Below are 20,681 nucleotides of genomic sequence, written 5' to 3'. Positions count from 1 at the left end.
ATGAACTTGAATTGAATTGAATTGTTTTTTATTTAAATTTTTTTTTCTTTATTAAATAATTTTTTATTTTAATTTATTTTATTTTGTTTTATTTACATTTTTTATTTAATTAATTTAATTTAATTTAATTTTTAAATGTAATTTTAATTTGAGTTTTAGTTTATTCAGCATTGCACTAATTCGAATAAAACAATTGACATTTTATTTTGTTTTAGAAACTAGAATTATATTATTATAAACTAAAAATATATATCTTTTTATAATCCAAGTTTGTGCTCTAAAGTTTTAATGTCTGAAACTGAAAATTAACTTAATTTTTTTTTCAGATCTGATTACAATAAATTAATTGGTTATATTAAAGCTTAATTTTATTTTCCTAATTTAGAGTTTGCTGTCTTAATTTTAATTAATTTTATCTTATTTATTAAATCTTATTAAATTGAATTATTTAATTTATTTTATTTGTTTTATCTTATTAAATTTTGTAATTTAAATTTATTTAAATTTAATTTCATTTTTATTTTCATTTTCATTCGTTAGTTCATTTTATTTATTCAGCATTGACCTAACTCAAATAAAACTAAAGCTATTTTTTTACATTTTATTTTATTTTATTTTAGGCAACTTTAAAATTATATTATTGTAAACTATAAAAAAAGTTTGTGCTCTGTAGTTTTAATGTCTGAAACCTTGTTATATTTGTAATACATTTTTTTGAATAGTTTTGAATATTTTTTTTATTCTCTATTTTGTCATTTGCATCATTATTTATTTCAGAAATTGTATTTTATTTTGTCTTAAATTTTTTTCAGGTTTTACTAGAATTATATAATGAGTTATATCAAAGCTGAATTTTATTTGCCTAATTTAGAGTTTGTCCTCTTGGTTTTCAGGATATACTTTTGATTAAAGTACTTATCTGTGTACATCAGTATATCAGCAAGAACGCATGTGTCAGCTTATCATTTATTGGGCATGCTTTATTTAACTACTTTACAATGTGTGAGTTTTTTTTTATCAGTTTTATTATTAGCTTCCAGTAACACAGCTCTGTTTTTACTTTTGGATTCTCATTTTGTATTTTAATTATTTAAGCTTATTTTTTAGCATTGATCTGACCAGAATGATATTATTGGAGATCATCAATTACATACAGTGTTTTTGTTTATTCCAAGTTTATTATATTCAGTTTAGTCTTTAGTCTAAAATGTAAATAGGTTGTTATGATTAAAGTAATAATCCATAACACATTTACACGTGTCAACATTTATTGAGCATGCTTTACAGCAAATGAGTTCTTATCTGTTTCTTTAGCTTCCAGTAATGCAGCTCTATTTTTCCGTTTTGTTTTTCTATATTTAGTTTAATTATTTTCATGTTGTTTTATTTAATAGTTTGTATTATTTAGTTTTATTTCTATTTGTTGTTTAATTGATTTATTTCATATTTTAGTTTAGTTTAATATATATTTTTATTTGTTTTGTTTTTTCTATTTTTCATATTTTATTTTATTATTTTGTTTTTATTTTATATTTTGGTTTGGTTTGGTATGTTATATTTTCTATTTTTTATTTAGTAAAAAATTGTTTTTATTATATCTTGGTTTATTATATTCTATATTTATTTAGTTTAATTTTTTATTTTATATTTTGGTTTGGTTTGTTATATTTTCTTTTTTTGATTGATTTATTTATTTATTTTTTATTTATTTTATTTTTTTTTTACATTTTTTTATTGTAGAAAAAACACTTGAAATTTAACATGAAAATACACTTTTTTTACATTTTAACTCTTCCCCCCTCCCTCCCCCAAAGCATCCATATTCAGTGTAGCAGGTACATGTATTGTTATACATGGCCTAAGGCAAAGAAAAACATATACTGTATTCCACAAATAAAAATACATGTGTACATACATCAATCAATTAATCAATAGTGTGAGAGATATTTGCTTGTGCCATTGTATAGTTTTGTTCCAAAAATTGTAAAAACAGATCCCAAATTTTATGGTAGTTCTTTATTTTGCCCTTCATACTGTAGGTGTAATATGCAATGTAATGTGTCAAATCTTTTAGCCAGTGATCAATTGATGGACTTTCTGTGTTCTTCCAATAGTCCCATCAAACGCCTTGCAATAACAAGACACATATAAATCATTATAGTTTTATAACCTGATAATGACAAACCTACAGGAAATAAACCAAAAGCGCATATTTCAGGTCTAACTGGAATTGGTTTTAAAATAATTAACGAGATTAATGTTATTACATTTTGCCAGAAAATCTTAATCAACTCACATTCCCAGATACAATGAAAGAAAGTTCCTTTATATTTTTGGCATTTGAAATGTATATCTAGGATGTTTGGGTTAAATTTGTAAAGTTTTTCAGGTGTGATGTAGGTGCGCATTGCCCAGTTATATTGGATCATTTTAAATCTAGTGTTTATTGACACGTTCTGGGTTTTAACTCATATTTGGCTCCATTCTAAATCTGTCAGGTCATATTGTAAATCTGTACACCAAGAATCTTTCTCAGATTTTGATGTTTCTTTAGAGCCATTGACTAATTTGCTATAAAACAAGGAAATATAATTTGTCATAGGATTCTGATAAAACATTTTTTTTCTAATTCAGTTTGTAGAGGTCTAGCTAGTGAGTAGTTTTGCTTGACATTAATATAGATACAAATTTGTAAGTATTTATTTATTTTATTTATTTATTTTTTTAGTTTAATGTTTTTATATTATATTTTGTCTTGGTTTATTATATTTTCTATATATATTTTACTTTTCTTATTTTATTTTCCTATTTCATATTTATTTCTTTTTTAAATTAATAGTTTTTATTTTATATTTTAGTTTGGTTTATTATATTTTCTTTGTTTTTTATTTTGTTTAGTTTTTTCTATTTTTATGTTTTTTTTTGTTTTTTTTTTTGGTGTTGTTTTTTGTTTTGTTTAGTTTTGAATGGGGAAACATGAATGGTGAAAAAAGTTTGCACACTTCAGTTTCAGGTTCTAAAACCTTAATAAATGTTTATTATTAAACAAACAAAGCCATAACACATTCACACGTGTCAGCATGGCATTTCTTAAACATGCTGCATTTAACCACATTACAGCATAGGAGTTCTTATCTGTTCTTATCTTTTTTTCTCTTTGGTTTAAAATACAAACTTTTAAAATTCTAGAACATACTGGGATTGCTTTATTTAACTGCTTTGTGGCATTTGAGTTTCTTACTGTATTTTAGTAGCTTGCAGTAATACAGCTCTATTTATTGCACTTTATTTCATTTTATTTTATCACAGCTTTTTCCAATACATCTTGCTAATGCTTAACATAATTATTTTTTTGGTATTTTTCTTGTCCTAGAGATGTGAAGGCTGGTAATATCCTGCTGACAGAGCCCGGTCAGGTTAAGCTGGCTGATTTTGGCTCTGCGTCCATTGCCTCTCCTGCTAACTCTTTTGTTGGAACCCCATACTGGTCAGTATCACACATACTTTTTTTTCCAGGACAATGCATTTTGATAAACCGGGTTTGGTTGCACGAATACATGTGTTTCTACCGCAGGATGGCTCCTGAAGTGATTTTGGCCATGGATGAGGGTCAGTATGAGGGGAAGGTGGACATCTGGTCTCTGGGGATCACTTGCATAGAGCTGGGTGAGGGTCTGCACTATTGTACATGTCTTTATCCATATTTCATTCAGATATTTACTCCATGTAGCTATTATAAATCAATTGTTTTACAATGTTGTTCAATTTTATTTTTTAATAAATCATTCACAGAGTTAAATGTAACAAAAATAAAACTAAACATCAGGAAAAAAGTTATTCAATAGTTATTTGAAAATGTGTGTTTTATATTAAAAGTGTAAATACAATTAAACAAAACTGAATTTGATTCATGATTGAATGTATTTGCTTATGCATGCTTATTATAATGCTTAATTTAAGTTGGTTATTTAATAGCGGAGTTTTATATTTAAAAAAATAAAATTGATGATTAAATTTAATTTTGGGAAAGCCTTTTTTGGGCTTAGTTACAAAAACGTAGTATGTTTATGTTAAATTAAGAATTAATAATTTTTCAATCCAGTCAACATTCAAAATAGCTAAGAGTGACTGGACTAAAAAAACACACTCCAGCCAATAAAATATAGTTTATAAATGTTTTTAAGTACATTTATCAAGTTTAGAGTCAGGTTTTGGCCAACTAAAAAAATAAGAGTTTAAATTATATTTTGAAGAAAGAAATTTGAAGCTTATTTAAAAAAATTAAATGTGCAACTTGTTACTAAATATACTACCTGTCAGGAAAAAGGTTTATTTAATAGTTTTTGTGATTATTGTTAAGGCATGCTTTTGATTGTTTAATATAAGTTGGTTATTAAAGTTCAGAAAAAATAAATATGAATAAAAATGATATTAAGAAATAATTTTGGGAAATTATGGGTGAAATTGTAAAGAGTAAAGTTATCCAAGTTGAAGTAATATTCTTGCTTTGGCTTTAGTTTAAATAAATTTATTATATTTATGTTAAATGAAGAGTTATTATTTTCAAATCCAGTCAACATTAAAAATGGCTAATGTTGGTTGGACTACAAAAAAAAGTCAACAAACTTATATAAAGTTTTTTAATAGGTCATGTTTTGGCCAACTAAAAAAATGAACAGTGCAAATTATTTTCTGAAGAAAGAAATTTGAATAAATATATACAGTTGAAGTCAGAATTATTAGCCCCTTTTTGATTTGATTTTATTTTTTTAATATTTCCCAAATGATGTTTATCAGAGCAAGGAAATTTTCACAGTATGTCTGATAATATTTTTTCTTCTGGAGAAAGTCTTATTTGTTTTATTTCAGCTAGACTAAAAGCAGTTATTAATTTTTCAAAAAAAATTTTTGGGACAAAATTATTGTCTGTTTGGGAGTTTCACCACACTTGTCAGTTTCTAACACCTCGGATTTTTGTTTTTTTCCAGCTGAACGCAAGCCTCCTCTCTTCAACATGAACGCTATGAGTGCCTTATACCACATCGCCCAAAACGACTCTCCCACCTTACAGTCCAATGAGTGGTGAGTTTCCCCTCTCACAGTCACTAAACTCAAGTTGACTCATATAAGATATAAATGTGTATATATAGTACTCCTACTCATCAAACATTATATACCCTCTCCACCACGCACTCCTCTCTCACTTTAACTGTGTTATGCAATAACCGTGACCCCAACTACCAATTTGTGATCTTTTGCTTTATCACTCAAACAGCCTTTCAGTGGCCTTCATATCTCTGATCTGCTCCAAAGCTGAAGGCCTGCCGGTATTTAAGGCTGATAATTTAGAGGTTGAAATTGAAAGGCTGTTTAATTGGGACAGAATGTTGAAGGCATCAAAATTTCAGTACAGCACGGTATGGTACAGTTCGATACGGGTCACCTTCATCAGGCTTATGTCTCCACTGTTAATTTAATGCACTGTATAAAAAGCTGGGTTCCACACAGGATTTGTGTTGTTGGGACAACATGAGAAATCAAGTTAACTTATTCATTTTTACAGTGTTAAGTTAAATGAACTTGGAATTAAGTGGTCCCCAAAAAACTTCAAGAATTGTCGTTTCAGCTAATTTTTATGTGCATTAGTATGGTGTCTTGTCTCGGCTGTGTATTTAAAAATGGTGCTTTCCGTGTTGTCTTTATCATGACTTGTTGAACACGTGACAATTCTTTGTAAGTCAATAGTGTTCAGCATCGAGTCTAGCTCCACTCTTTTAGTACCGATCTGTTGTGTAGGGACCTTTTTTGTTTTGGTACCTTTGACTATGGAAACAGATATCAATACGTACCATACCATACCTTGCTATACTGTATCAAACTGTATTGCTCGATGGAAAACGGTTAAAAGTCACTTTGCTGACCTTTTTTATTTTTGTTTTTCACTGTTTTTATTTGTGAAAAAGGATTTTTTTTTATGTTTACACACTGTAAAAGGCAATTAGTTTATTTACTTTAAAAAGTAAGTAAACCTATTGGTTTAATTTTTTTTTAACTTTTCTTAAAATGAGTAAACACATTGAAACATGAAACTGTTAAGCTTTTTAACATAATTATGCACATAGTTAATTTACTTAATTTTAAAGCAACATATTTACTCAATTATTTTCAAGTAAAGTCGACTAATCACTTTTAAAGGAACAGGTTTACTCACATTTTACAATGCATGATTTTGCATGGGACCTCACAATACCCAAAGGGTTCATATGGACACTATATTATAAAGTATTGTTCATAATTTTGATGGTCAGTTTTTTATGTTTTCTTACCAAAGACTGTATTATTATGAAATCATTTCCATTAAAAGAACTTTTCCATTTAAATTTATGACTTGATTATATTATTTGGTCTAACAAGATTATTCAGAATCAGAAATCATTCTAATATTTCTGTTTTTGGTTCTACAAATGATTTTTTCCAAGATTTATTTATTTTTTTTATTTTATTTTTAGATTTATTTGTTGTTGTTATTGTTGTTATAGTAAATGAGTTTTTTTCATTACTCCAGTTTTTGGTCTAAATTAATTCTTCAGAATCAGAAATCATTCTAATATTTCACTTTTTGGTTTTACAAATTATTTTTTCCAGACTTTGTTTTGTTATATTTTTTTGTTAGATATGTTTGTTAATTTTTTATAGCTAAGGTGATTTTTTTTAATCACTCCATATTTGGTCTAACAAGATAATTCAGAATCAGAAATCATTATAGTTGTTATAGGAAATGTGATTTCTTTTTTTCCCCCATTACTCCAGTTTTTGATCTAACTTGATTCTTCAGAATCAGAAATCATTGTAATATTTCACTTTTTGGTTCTTCAAATGATTTTTTTCCCCAGATGTTTTTTTAGATTTTTGTAGATTTTTATTTTATTTTATTTTATTTTTTAGATTTATTTGTTTTTGTTGTTGCTATAGCTTTATTACTCCAGTATTTGGTCTGAATTGATTCTTCAGAATCAGAAATCATTTTATTATTACACTTTTTGGTTCTACAAAAGATTTTTTTTACAGATTTTTATTAGCAATAGAAAAAATAAAAAACATTTTATAAAGAACATTTATTTGAACTTCTTAAAAAAACAATCTAAATGTATTTAGTTTTACTTTTTCACCAATTTATTGCATCCTTGCTAAAAAAATATAGATTTATTGGTAACACTTTACAATAAGGTACATTAGTTAATGCATTTACTAACATTAACTAATCATGAACAACACATGTACAGCATTTATTATTCATAATTGAACATTTACTAATGCATTAATAACATCCAAGTCCATGCTTGTTAACATTAGTTAATGCACCATGAGTTAACATGAACTAACAATGAACTATTGTATTTTCATTAACTAACGTTAACTAACATGAACAAATACAGTAGTAAATGTATTGTTCATTGTTTGTTCATGTTAGTAAATGCATTAACTAATGAACCTTATTGTAAAGTGTGACCGATTTATTTGACAAAAAAAAAACAACAACAACAACAACTCTTGACCACAAACTTTTAAACTATATGATCTAAAACACATTTTATGATTACAGGTGTCAAATCCAGTTCCTGGAGGGCCCTAGCTCTGCACAGTTTAGTTCCAAACTAATCAAGCACACCAGATCAAACTAATTAGCTGCGTCTGAAGTCACATACTCCAAACTACTGAATATTATTATGCTAAAAACAGTATGCTAGCTGAGTATTATGTCTGAATTCATAGAATTCGAAAAACAGTATGTGAGAAATACCCGGATGACCTAATTCCAGTGAGATTCTTTAGTGCACATTGAATGGACGCTATGCTATCCTATAATGCACTGCAAGAGAATTCATAAATGGTAGTGAAGCAACACAACTGACATGGGTTGATCATGTGACCATGACAAAATGGCGGATGTTGTACCTTAGCGTTCTGTTCATACTACTGACATTCATACTGTATAGAATTGTACAGTAGTACAGTAGTAAATTCAATTACAGTACCTACTGAGTAGTAGGTGATTTTAGACAGACACAGCCATTGAGTCCCTCAGTTTTGTTTGAAACCTACAGGTAAGTGTGTTGAGGCTGGGTTAAAACTAAACTGTGCAGAGCTGCGGCTCTCAGGAACTGGATTTTACACCTTACATTTTGTCAAAAAAATTGTTACTAATCGTTACTAATGCCATGACTTAAAAAAACAAGTTGGGTTTTGCAGCATTTCATGTTGACTGTACAACATTGCTTCATATGTTTATCTGTACATTTAGAAAGTTGCATAAATCTGCTACTTTTATTTTGTGAAGGTCGGATGCATTCCGGAGTTTCGTTGACTACTGCCTACTAAAAATTCCTCAGGACAGACCCTCCTCAGCAGAACTCCTGCGGGTGAGTGTTCGGCACGCATATAAAGTCCCTCATAAGCATTGCTCATCCGAGTTCAACCACGACTTGTGATTTGCCCACACACTACTGTTAATTCATTCTCACTTGGAGTCACGTTCTCAAACACACTCTGTAAACATGCGCTATGGAAAGGCAAAACGCTCATGTGATACTCAAACACAGATTGTTTTGTTTAGGCTCAGAAATGTAAACTTCTTATGCAGATTAAAGTCACGTAGTGAGACCTTTGACAAGCAGCATATGGTCCGGTCTACATTACTGCTGATTATGGCGAAGAATTGTGGAATTAGACGGAAATGGACTGTCTGAGATAAAAAAGGGGTTATCCAGAGTTTATTTTATATGTAGGTTGAGCTGTAATGTATTATACAGTCACAATAATAGACTTGGGTGAACAATTTCTTTGCAGTTTTCAAATATAGTTGCTTTTAAAGTGGTTTTACTCTGTCAGATTCTGCAATGTCAAATGATTCATGACATAATGCAAGTACACTACCATTCAAAAGTATCAAAAAATCAACACCAAGTTAAAATAATAATAATTTTAGCAAAGGTTTGTTAAAATAAAATCAGAATGAAATCTCACAGTATGTAAGCTTTATGGAAAAATCATTGGTTCCACTTTATATTAAGTGTCCTTAATTACTATGTACTTACATCAAAACAATAAATACAATGTACTTACTGTGTTTATAATGTATTTGAGAACACTTGTGGTGCTTTTGAATTGGGATAGAGGTTGGGTTATGGACAGGTTTGGTGGTATGGGTAGGTTTAAGGGTAGGTTAAGGTGTAAGGGATGGTCAAGTGTATTTATAAATGTAATTACAAAAGTTAATTGCAAATGTAATTGCATACATGTATTTAATCAAGCATAAGTACACAGTAAATGCATATATTTAAACAATAAGTACATTGTAACAAATTATTAGTTCCTATGTAAGTACATATTAGTTAAGGCCACTTAATATAAAGTGGGACCATCATTTTTAAATTAAATTCAAATTTATTTCTATAGCGCTTTTACAATGTAGATTGTGTCAAAGCAGCTTAACATAGATTACGTTAATAATAATAATAATAATAATTATAATAATGATGATAATAATAATAGTAATAATAATTCCTTACATTTCTATAGCACTTTTCTGTACACTCTAGCGCTTTACAAATTTTTGGGGGGAACCTTCCATCACCAGTGTGTAGCATCTACGGCAGCCATATTGCATCAGACTGCACACCAGCTGATTGGTGAAAAGGAGACTGTGATGAACCAATCATAATATGGTGATGGTTAGGAGACCTTGATGGACAGAGGCCAGTGGGCAAATTTGGCCAGGATGCCGGGGTTGAACCCCTACTCTTTTTCGAAGGACATCCTGGGATTTTTAACGACCACAGAAGGTCAGGACCTCGGTTTAACGCCTCACTAAGCATTATAGAGTCCCCTTCATTATACTGGAGCATTAAGACCCACACAGACCACAGGTTGAGCACCCCTGCTGGTCTCACTAAAGGCTGATTTATACTTGCTCTGTATGCTCCGGCGCAGCCTTCACGTGGTAGCATAGCCCTCTCTGTGGCTGACAGCGACGCTGATGCGCACCTCTCAAAAAATTTATTTGCATGTCACAACGATGTGTAGCGCAAACTCTGTAATTGGTTGGCTTGGTTTCACTGATGAGTGTGGGTGGGACCGAGAGTCACGCGAACTTTTTGGAGCAAATGTTTACAAGGGTCAAGTCCCATGTAGTACCTCCAGGTGGAAAACTTTTGTTTTGCGTTTACCTCATGATTAAAGTTGTTGCACGTCCGCCGCTTCCCGCCTCAAAATAAGCGAGTTTGAGCCACTTGTACATTAAGGTAGCATTCAGAAAAAACAAAACACCTGTAAAGACACTCGACACATAGGAATATAAAAACATAGCTGGCGTTTTGAAAGTGTTATTGCAGAGCAACACAAACAGCGCACAGAAGTATAAATGCACGGCAACGCGCAAGGCAGGCGCTGTGGGTCACGCCGATCACTCGACACAGAAGTAAAAACCAGGCTTAACAGCACTTCCGGCAGCAACCTAGCTAAATGTGAAGCATTGCCATAACAGGAATACATTGCAATTTGAAATATTTTACAATTAAACAATATCAATCAATAATATTTTATGATATATACTTAAATATTTTAAATATTAGACATTATTTAAATTCCTATGATATGTTACAATTTTACAGCTTTTATTACACGTTTTTGCTGTGGTCATGTTCATTCATTCATTTATTTTCTTTTCGGCTTATTCCCTTTATGAATTCGGGGTCGCCACTGCGGAATGAACCGCCAACTAATCCAGCACGTTTTTAAACAGCGGATGTCCTTCCTGCCGCAACCCATCTCTGGGAAACATCCACACACACACTCATTCACACACACTCATACACTACGGACAATTTAGCCTACCCAATTCACCTGTACCTTCACCTGTACTGTGGGGGAAACAGGAGCACCTGAAGGAAACCCTTGCGAATGCAGGGAGAACATGCAAACTCTACACAGAAACACGAACTGACCCAGCCACTGCGTCGCCTGTAGTCATGTTATTATTAAAATTTAAAAATCTGTTCATTTTGAATTCCCAATTATTATTTTGTTTCTCTGAAATTCCTTATACACTGTAAGAAAAGTTGAGTCAACTCAAAAAACAGCCCCGCAGCAATTTGCCTTACAATTTTAACTTTTTTTAAGTGCTTTAAAACTTTTTTTTTTATTATTTGAGGTCATCTGAAGTCATCAAATTAGTGATAGATAAACAGTGGAAGTCAACTATTAACCCGTCTGTGAATTATTTTTCTTTTTAAAAATATTTCCCAAATGATGTTTAACAGGAAAAGGAATTTTGCACAGTATTTCCATTAATATTTTTTCTTCTGGAGAAAGTATTATTTAATTTATTTCAGCTAGAATAAAATCAGTTTTTAATAAAAAAAAATAAAAAAAACATTTTAAGGTCAAAATTATAAGCCCCTTGAGCAATATTTTTTTTCAGATTAAAACTAAAAAAAAATGTAAAAGTTTTTTTTTGTCAAAACTATTATGAAAAAATCTTGCCCTTTAACAGAAATTGTGGAAAGTCTATGGGGGCTAATAATTCAGGAGAGCTTATAGTTCTGACTTAAGCTGTATCTCTAGTATATTATTTTAATTATTTTAGTATATAAAAATTTTGTGTATCATGTAACTTCCATAGTAACTTAACACACACATTCATAAACCTCAATTCATCATTTCACACTCGTAAAAAAGTCGATAACTGCACTTTCGCAGAGATAAAAACACCCCTGCGCAGTTGGCGACTACACTTCCTCTTCTCCATATCTGTCAGTACTTCCTGCTCTCATGACAGTGGGTTCCTTGCTCATCCATCCCTGCTGACTCACACACACACACACACACACGCGCGCACAGCCAAGCGCTCAAACCCACAGAGTATGTCATTCTGCTGTTTTTCATTTGCTCACTTCCTGTGCCAACTAAATCCTTGGAGGGTTAATAAAAGCAGGAGGAATTTTCGATTGTGCGCGTGTGTAACGTAACTAATATAACCATGACTTTTTCTCAAACCCAATCACTGCGGCCGTAGGTGGACATATTTGCCGCACAGTGACTAATGTTCCTGATATCCTGCTGTGGTGGGAGGCTTATGGATTTCTATCGTCACCAAAATAAACGTGCGGATGAATGTAGCGCTACAGTTATGGGTTATGGGTAATTATTGGCTGCGGGGCGGCTCTGGATGCGTGACCATAAAGGGATGATGGTGCTGCCGAAGTGATTCATCTGTTTGTTTGTTTGTTTGCGCTCTGTATGGGTCTGTTTGTGTGGGTGCATGTTACAGGTTACGGCTGATCTCGTTGGTGGACACAGGTAATCCTGTTTAACACTGAGAGCTTAGTGTCATGCTAGACATGCACTTTAGGCACGACCTCACAGAGGGTGGGCGGCCCAGAAAGCCAAGCCTGAACACTTTTGTAGGAACTCCTTTTGATGCGTTTCATGCCATTTGAAAGCCTTTTTGTAGTAGTGAAATCCTGGAAATTGGAATACGCTGTTGAAGTCAGAATTATTAGCCCTCCTGTATATTTTTTGTCTCCAATTTCTGTTTAATAGAAAGATGATCTTTATCAACACATTTCTAAACATAATAGTTTTAATAACTCATTTCTAAAAACTAATTTCTTTTATCTTTGCCATGATGACAGTGCATAATATTTTACTAGATATTTTTCAAGATACTAGTATTCAGCTTAAAGTGACATTTACTTTGTTATTTGGGTTAATTAGGTTATTTAGGCAAGTAAGGGTAATTAGGCAAATTATTACCTGTTTCCACTGAGTAGTACGGTACGGGTTGGTACGGGTCACCTTTATTAGGCTTGCGTTTCCACTACTAAAGGGGTACCAATTGTACTCTTGGTTGGCGTAGTGTACACCAGAAAGTTTCAGTCAACATAATTCTCGCTAGAGGAAATGTCTACAGAAAAGCTGTACAGGTCGTTCACATATATGAGAATCACTTCTCACAACACAGATGCTTTTTAAACAAATACTTGTGTATAAATGTGTATTACTCACCTTTCTATGAACATGATTTGATTATAACTGCGGATAATTGATTGCGCGAATAAACCTATGTAATGTCTGCGATTTGTATAAAATAAATGTATAAATGCAACATATATGAACACCTTACAGTCTCTGATATGTTACCTATCGCAGGAAAAGCTACACACAACATACATTTAGTCCTTAGTTGGGTTAAAAATCAACATGCAACATATAGCTCACAGTCAGAAGAAACCTCTCATCTGTATCTTTATTCTTCACCAGCACATGTAATCTCTTGTTAGAAAGTAATTCCATCATTCAGAGTTGATAATATTTCAAAAGATGATGATAAAAGTTAAACATTGCAGTTTATTCATGTTTTAGGTTGCTGAAAGAATCATTTGCTCCTTTGTTTTTTCCAGCTTTTTTTTTCAGAAGCACTTCAGTAATCACGCGAACATTATTATTATCAGCTAAAAAAGTTTGTTGTTTCAAATATAGACACGCGGTGAGCGTATGCGAGAAAGCAAAACCGATCGAGCATTAGGCGGCCTTGTAAAAAAATATGGGGCACAGGGTAGATTCTGCTCTTCTTCTTCGATTTGTGGCTGCTTATCAAGAGGACAACAAGGTTTGTTTGAGCTCGGGTCGACCATGGCTCATTATTATATGTATATATTATTATGGTGTAATGTCTCAGCTGTGTAAATAAAAATGGCGGTTGAGTGAGTTATTTCTGTAAACCAATAGCATTCAGTTGCACTTCTTGCTCTGAATTTTGGTACCCTTTTGTTGTGCTAGCTACCCTTTGCAAAGGGTACCCAAAAAGTGGGATGGTACGGTTCGCTTTTGGGTACGTTTTGACCGTGGAAACAGCCATAAAAAGGTACCGAACTGGACCGTACCATACGGGAACACTCAGTGGAAACAGGCCATTATTTTATAATGATGATTTGCTCTATAGACCAGTGGTCCTCAACCACTGGTCTGCGTATTAATTGGTACGAGCTGCACAAGAAATCAATAATTATTTTCGTTTTGTCTGAACAATCTTTTATTTTAAAAAAATGACTGTGTTCTCTCACTTACATCTTGGTCACTTGAGCACCCAAATTTAATGCACAAGCAGCAAAATGAGTAAGACATCTTAGGAAATTTTCTTTGCGAAGGGGAAAAGTCCAGTGAACGACCCACAAACTGCCAAGGATTAGATCTGCAACCCTTTTGTCAAAAAATCAGGTGAATGCAAATGACAGCGGCCTTCTAGTGTTCGTTCGCATATTGCGTCTTTTCTAGAGTTTGCGCAAGTGCATTATTTCCAATGGATGTGCATGGCTTGCACATGCAAGTGACGTGATGTGCTCGTGCCTTCCAGATGCACACAGTTAAATAAATGCCGGGCACAGAGAGTCACGTGACAAGAACTGACCGATTAGCTTCAGCTTGTATGGAATGTACACATTCAGTAGACTAAGGCAGACACAGAAATGAGACGCAGATTCAGAGTTCTATTAATTTGCAAATAGCATAAATATTACAAATGTAAACATTACGTGAGCAGGTTACACTGTGACTGCGTGTCCTGGCAAAGTGATGCATGACAAGATTTGCAGTGATAAGAAATTTGTCTGTTTGCACCAGACGTGACACAAACTTTAAGTACAGCCATTCAGAAGCACATAATAGTGCACTTACTAGACTCCAATGAAATGGTAAGGTTTATACTTTAATTAATACATATTAAATCTCTTTAACATTAATAAATGTACATGCTGAGCTGAATCACTGATATGTGTTGGTTTCCACTGAGTCAGTTCTAAAGTTCAATTTGAAACTGTTCATTTATTATTATTTGTTCTTTTGTGAGTTTGAATTGCTTTTAAACTCACATTATTAGCATTTAGCACTGAATAAAGCACATGAGGTGTACCTGAGGTGATCATTGTCAGTGTATCCTGTCGTTCAGCTGCATGAAATAGAGGAAGCCATTTCTAAAATATAAATTGCTCGATAGTCAGGCACGCTACTGTTGGTTTCGTCAATCTGGCAACCTGCGCCTGCTAGCGTTTTGAACCAGGAGTGCAATACCTAGTTCAACCACTGGGTGTTGAACTTGCATACTGCACCTTTTAGTATCTATAAAATGCACTTAATATATCATAAAAAATGTACATCCTTGAAAATGTACCTTTTTCTAATGCAGGTTTGCATATTTGCTATATGCCATTTTTTAGCATTAATAATGCAGGTAGTGTTATGCCAGAACATATTAAAATGTAAAATTATGCTTTAAATGTACACATAGTGCATATATTTAACTGAGAAAATGAAGTGTGCAACATTGAACACATGCACTCATGCATGTTGCAGCTTTAATTATGTGCTGAAGGGGGAAGGGCTATCAGACTCTAATGCTAAGTGACAAAATCCTTACAACATTTATACACTGCACAATATAGTGTGTAATATGAGGCACAACTCTTACATTCTTAGATAATGTCTAGGTATGACTGACTTATTGTAGATGTCACCCCAATAGCATAGGAATATATTTTAGTTGCTTGAGCAAAATGATTGCCAGGACCGTTCAGTAGTCACTAAACTGGCTAAAATGCCTTGTCTATGACCTGATCCACCTCAATTCTTGACCTAAAGAGGGGAAAAAAATGAATTTTGACCCACTTTTGGTTTTGCTATCCTTCACTAATACCTCAAGTCTGGCCTTTCAAGCTCCTTAAGATCTAAAAGAAGTCATTAATCTGAGTCTAGCTTTCATTTGTTCCATTACCACCATTCCAACTGCTGTATTTATCTGACACGAGGTCTAAATCCACCTCAGTTCTTGACCTACAGAGGGTCTTGTAAGATGAGAATGTAGTGTATATCACTCAACGTCAGACCGTTGCAGAGCTGGCTGTCTGCAAGACTTTAGATTATGCAATTTCCTCCCATTTAAAGGAGATAATCCTATAGATTAGTTTCCTCTCATTCTGGTCAGTCCCAGATGTCCGTTTAGAGAGCCGAATGCTTATCTGTGTTATCATCGGGAATCTGACCTGCTAGCTGTAACTGTCTTTGCTGGGCTTAAAGGTTGAGCCGTTTGCTTTTACCAGCTCACCACATTGACGTGACCTGTTTAAACTAAATGCCTGTTTAAGTGCTTAATTTCATGCTAAATCACTCTTGTTAGAGGTTGATTTATCATAAAGCTGCACGATATTGGAATTATTTTAATTAAACCGCAGTACTGGAATTACATTGGCAACCTATTTTTTTTTTCTTTCTACGATACATATTGCAATATTAAATATCATTTCACCATTTGAAATAAAAAAGATCTATTTGGAAAGAAATCATCATTTTTAGATACATTGGGATGATTTCCTAAAGGAGTGCATCTACATTAAATATAATAAACCAATCACAAACATTGTTAACTTCATGGAGAGCAACGATACTGTACAAAAAAAATACACAGAGCTTTATGATTTTCTGGAAGTCTAGCAATATTCAGGTACACATTTTTACTTATGTAAATGTATAGTCTTCATTGTATAAATACACAAATACAATTAATCTAGTTAAATATATAATTGCATTTTCTTACACCTGAATACTTTAAACTGACTTGAAATACTAACACAGTCACAGACCCTAAAACACACATAAATGGTAAATATTTAGGTAACTTTATGGTTAAATGTTGCGGTGACTCCACAAATCATGAGTGTTTTCAAATGAGGCTCCTGGTCAGTTATAATACCCGTCTGCAGTTTTGGGTAAGTTACTTTTAAAAAAAAGTAATAATTACAAATTACTGACTATTACTGGAAAATTGTAAAATCAGACTACTCATTACTTTACTTTAAATTACTCTTAAAACATATAAAATATACCTATAAAAATACTAAATAAGCTGCAGCTCTTTCAGGAATTTAATATACACTGAAATACTTTTTGTTGTGTTGATCATTGCAGCTTGACACATTCAAAAGACTTAAAGAGTTCACCCAAAACTTTAAAATCTCTCATCATTTACTTGTTCCAAATCTGTTTGGAACATTTAGAAGAAAACTGGACACCTGTAACCATCCATAGTATGAAAACGCACTGCAGTGTTTGAGTGTTCTGTGTTTGTCTAAAGTATAAAGCTGATTGGTCAGTTCTTGCCGCGTCACTCGTGGTTTTCAACTGGGTGATGAGAGATGAGATGATGAGAGATTCTACATTTAAGGCTTTACAGAATAAAATTGATGCTGTCAAATAGACAGCTTGATTTAAAACTAAGCAAAAAAAATGACCATTCAGTCTAATTCAAACAGATTCATGAGAATGGCTTAGGCCTGGGAATACACACACACACACACACACACTCACACACACACACACACACACACACTCACACTCACACTCACACAATCTATGGCAAGTGCTACAAAAAAAGGTCTTTATGATGCTTGTTTATGAGGAAAGATTTGCTATTTGCTTGTCTTTAGTCCTAAAGTTAGGCTTGACAATAAATGTTCGAGAGCAGCCGCTTTGAGGAATGGGACAGGGATTAATTTGGATTTTGGATTGTGCTTCTAACCGTTTTCTCCAGTTGACCCAGTTGAGTAACGGAAAGAACTGCAACATCACCAATAAATTTCAAAGACTCTCGGTTTGTGGTTTTACAGAGCGCGACTTCACGAAAGCAGTTAACATGCAGCCATATGAACTCCAGTCGGCTCCCTTTTTATTTCCATTGAGGAGGTGAGATCAAGTCCCCGTTTAGCCAGACATGTCAGAAAGCCTCTTCCATGTGCCATATGTCCAGTCAAGGCCACATTACACATCAGCACCCTCTAGCGAACAGAGGACAAACCTGAAATGACGTAATCCTGAGCACAAGCGGAGTAATCCGGCATGCAGAGAGGATTGAGACTGAGGGTTTATTTCATGGCCGTTGAATTGCATCATGTTTAACCCCCAAATGTTTCTCCTAAAATGAAATAAACGCTGCTCATGTACTTTTCAGGTGAACACAAGCCCAAATAATAACACTTTGCTCCTCATAAATGTACAGTAATGAAACCTTGTATATGTCACCCTGGACCAAAAAAACAGTTATCAGTGGCTACGTTCACATGGGCATCAGTAATCTAATTATTTGCCTTAATCTGAATAAGACAATAATATGATTAAGGTGTTTACATGAGTTGCTTTTTCAATGTTCATGATCCCATTTTACATGTTATAGTACTTGGTTTGATTAACGTCATTATGACACTGGTGAAACGTTGGAAGAAACTAAAGTCCCTTTTTAAGTCATTTCACTTATCGGCCATCTTTGAAACCACTCAGACATTCTGTTTGAATAGGGAAACATTAGATTCTCCACAATTGCTTGCCAAACTTACGTATGACATTCATAATAATTTCATTTCTGTTAGGTTCGAGTATGACTTTAGTCGGAGTGTTCTCTTAGTCGTATTAAAATCGGAGGATTGCTGTCAATGTGAACATACTCAATGACTACGTTTACATGGACATCAATAAATTGCTTGCCAAACTTGCGCATACATTTCAGATTAATTCCAATAAAATTAAACAACATCTGTCTCTTTAGTTCGTTTATGTACCCAAGTCTGGTCAGTGTAACCAACTATTTTCAATGAAAAGGCGCTAGGCTCTGCTTGAAATGTCGTCAAATGTTGCTATATTGCATCATACGTCAATTTGCATATTACAGACATCATCACGTCCAGCAGTTTCTGTTTGTTCAACAGCCTATGGTAAATAAAGGGGTATTTATATTTGCACTACGCTTTATGTATGCATGTCAATTTAATTACATTTATTGCTGTTTGAATACAGTATATCAGTATACAGATGTGTAGTGAATTTGAAGTAATGTTTCAATCATATTAAACTTTCACTGTCTCTAAAATCTCTGATTTATGAACAAGAATAAATGGTCAAATAAAATAGTTAATTTTAAAACAAAGGATAAGCAGATTGGTTTGACTGTACAAGGGAAATACCTCACACGGTGCTAAATCATTTGGCGTTGGTACACAGAGGGGACGCCGCTTGTGAGTGTTCTGAGGCAGGGGAGGGGCCGATGACATCACCCACAGCTCGTTAGGAAGAGGAATGGTACAGTACAGACATGAAAATCTATAAAAAAAAAATCTTCAGTACTTCCAAAAAGGTGCTAGATTTGCTGCTAGTCGCCTTTTTGAAGATTTGTTGCTAGGGGGATCTAAAAAGTCGCTAAATATAATAAAAGTTGCTCAGTTGGCAACACTTCATCTGGTGCAAGCCCCTCCCCCAAAGAATCATCAGTCTATATCGATTACTGATTGGCTCCTGTACGAGAAGGTGGGGCTTTGTTCGCCATATTGTCCGTTACGCTTTTTCTTATTCAACACTATACGAGTGACATGGCTTGTATATTCTATAGTCTTTGGTTTTACGAAATAACAGCTTGTGTTCATCATGGCACCATATGTAATTTTGTTACATTTTTAATTTTCAAACTAAACTTACTGCAGTTGATTTCCGTGCGTGCAAACAGATAAGGTTTTATTCATGGCCCCATGACAAACTCTGAGGTACTGGATAAGAGCATAGTCATCATTTCCTGCTCGCACCAAAAATGTGCTCTCTTGCTTGAAGTTGTGCTCATTTGTTTGTTGTAAACGCCTGACAATTGCCGTGTGTGCAACCTGTCGCAAAATGTAGTGAAAAGTACTACGAAATGGTAATAGCTGGGTTGCGGTGTTTACATGTCTGTTCTTCACTTCAATAATGTGAGTAAAATTGGCATACTCCACATTTTGATTTCATTTCTGTTAAGTTTGAGTATGACTTTAGTCGGAGTGTTCTCTTAGTCGTATTAAAATCGGAGCATTGCTGTCCATGTAAACATACTAAATGACTACGTTTACATGGACATCAATAAATTGCTTGCCAAACTTACGATTAAATTTCATATTAACTCCAATAAAATTAAACGACATCTGTCTCTTTAGTTCATTTCTAAACCCAAGTCTGGTCAGTGTTGCCAACTATTTTCAATGAAAAGGTGCTAAACTCTGCTTGAAAAATCATTAAATGTTGCTAGATTGCATCATACGTCAATTTGCATATTACAGACATCATGTTCAGCAGTTTCTGTTTGTTCAACAGCCTATGGTTAATAAAGGGGTATTTATATTTGCACTACATAGGCATGTCAATTTAATTACATTTATTGCTGTTTGGATACAGTATATCAGTGTATATAGATGTGTAGTGAATAAGCAGTAATCTTTCAGACATATTAAACTTTTTCTTAATCAGATTATTATCGTAGTCGTATTAAAATGACTACGTTTACATGCACATCTATGATTAAATTATTTGCCTTAATCTGAATAAGACAATAATATGATTAAGGTGTGTACTTGAGTTGCTTTTTAAATGTTCCTTTCATGTTCCCATTTCATGTAATAGTACATGAGTCAGTTAACGTCATTACGTTACCATTCGACTTTAGTTTTCTTCGACATTTCCTATAGCACATGTCTTTGGACTGTGGGGGAAACCGGAACACCCGGAGGAAACCGAGGCCAACACGTGTGAGCTAAAGCTCGAACCAGCAGCCTTCTTGCTGTGAG

At 33.2% G+C, this 20,681-nt stretch overlaps 1 protein-coding gene and 1 long non-coding RNA gene across 15 annotated transcripts in view; one reads left to right on the top strand and one right to left on the bottom strand.

Moving 5' to 3' along the window:
- Positions 1-20,681, top strand: part of taok3a (TAO kinase 3a) — a 135,523-nt gene that overhangs the window by 78,917 nt on the left and 35,925 nt on the right. For all 14 annotated transcript variants that reach the window (XR_015491029.1, XR_015491028.1, XR_015491025.1 and 11 more), the window contains exons 7-10: positions 3,374-3,487; positions 3,575-3,666; positions 4,989-5,082; positions 8,339-8,420. Coding sequence is in view for 8 of the 14 variants with exons in the window: in XM_087253305.1 (XP_087109431.1) it covers positions 3,374-3,487; positions 3,575-3,666; positions 4,989-5,082; positions 8,339-8,420 (382 nt within the window). In the remaining 6 variants the exon portion in view is untranslated. The remainder of the gene's footprint in view (positions 1-3,373; positions 3,488-3,574; positions 3,667-4,988; positions 5,083-8,338; positions 8,421-20,681) is intronic.
- Positions 10,818-20,629, bottom strand: LOC147843897 (uncharacterized). The gene is made up of 3 exons (XR_015491032.1): positions 17,454-20,629; positions 13,492-17,410; positions 10,818-13,445 (listed from the first exon to the last, which is right to left on the bottom strand). It is a non-coding gene; the product is annotated as an uncharacterized LOC147843897 (long non-coding RNA).

The sequence above is a fragment of the Danio rerio genome, chromosome 5 (genome assembly GCF_052040795.2).
Source record: "Danio rerio strain M-AB ecotype USA chromosome 5, GRCz13ab, whole genome shotgun sequence".
In the NCBI taxonomy this organism is placed as follows: Eukaryota; Metazoa; Chordata; class Actinopteri; order Cypriniformes; family Danionidae; genus Danio; species Danio rerio.
The sequence above is the reverse complement of the archived record's forward strand: the minus strand, read 5'-3'. Positions and strand labels throughout refer to the sequence as shown.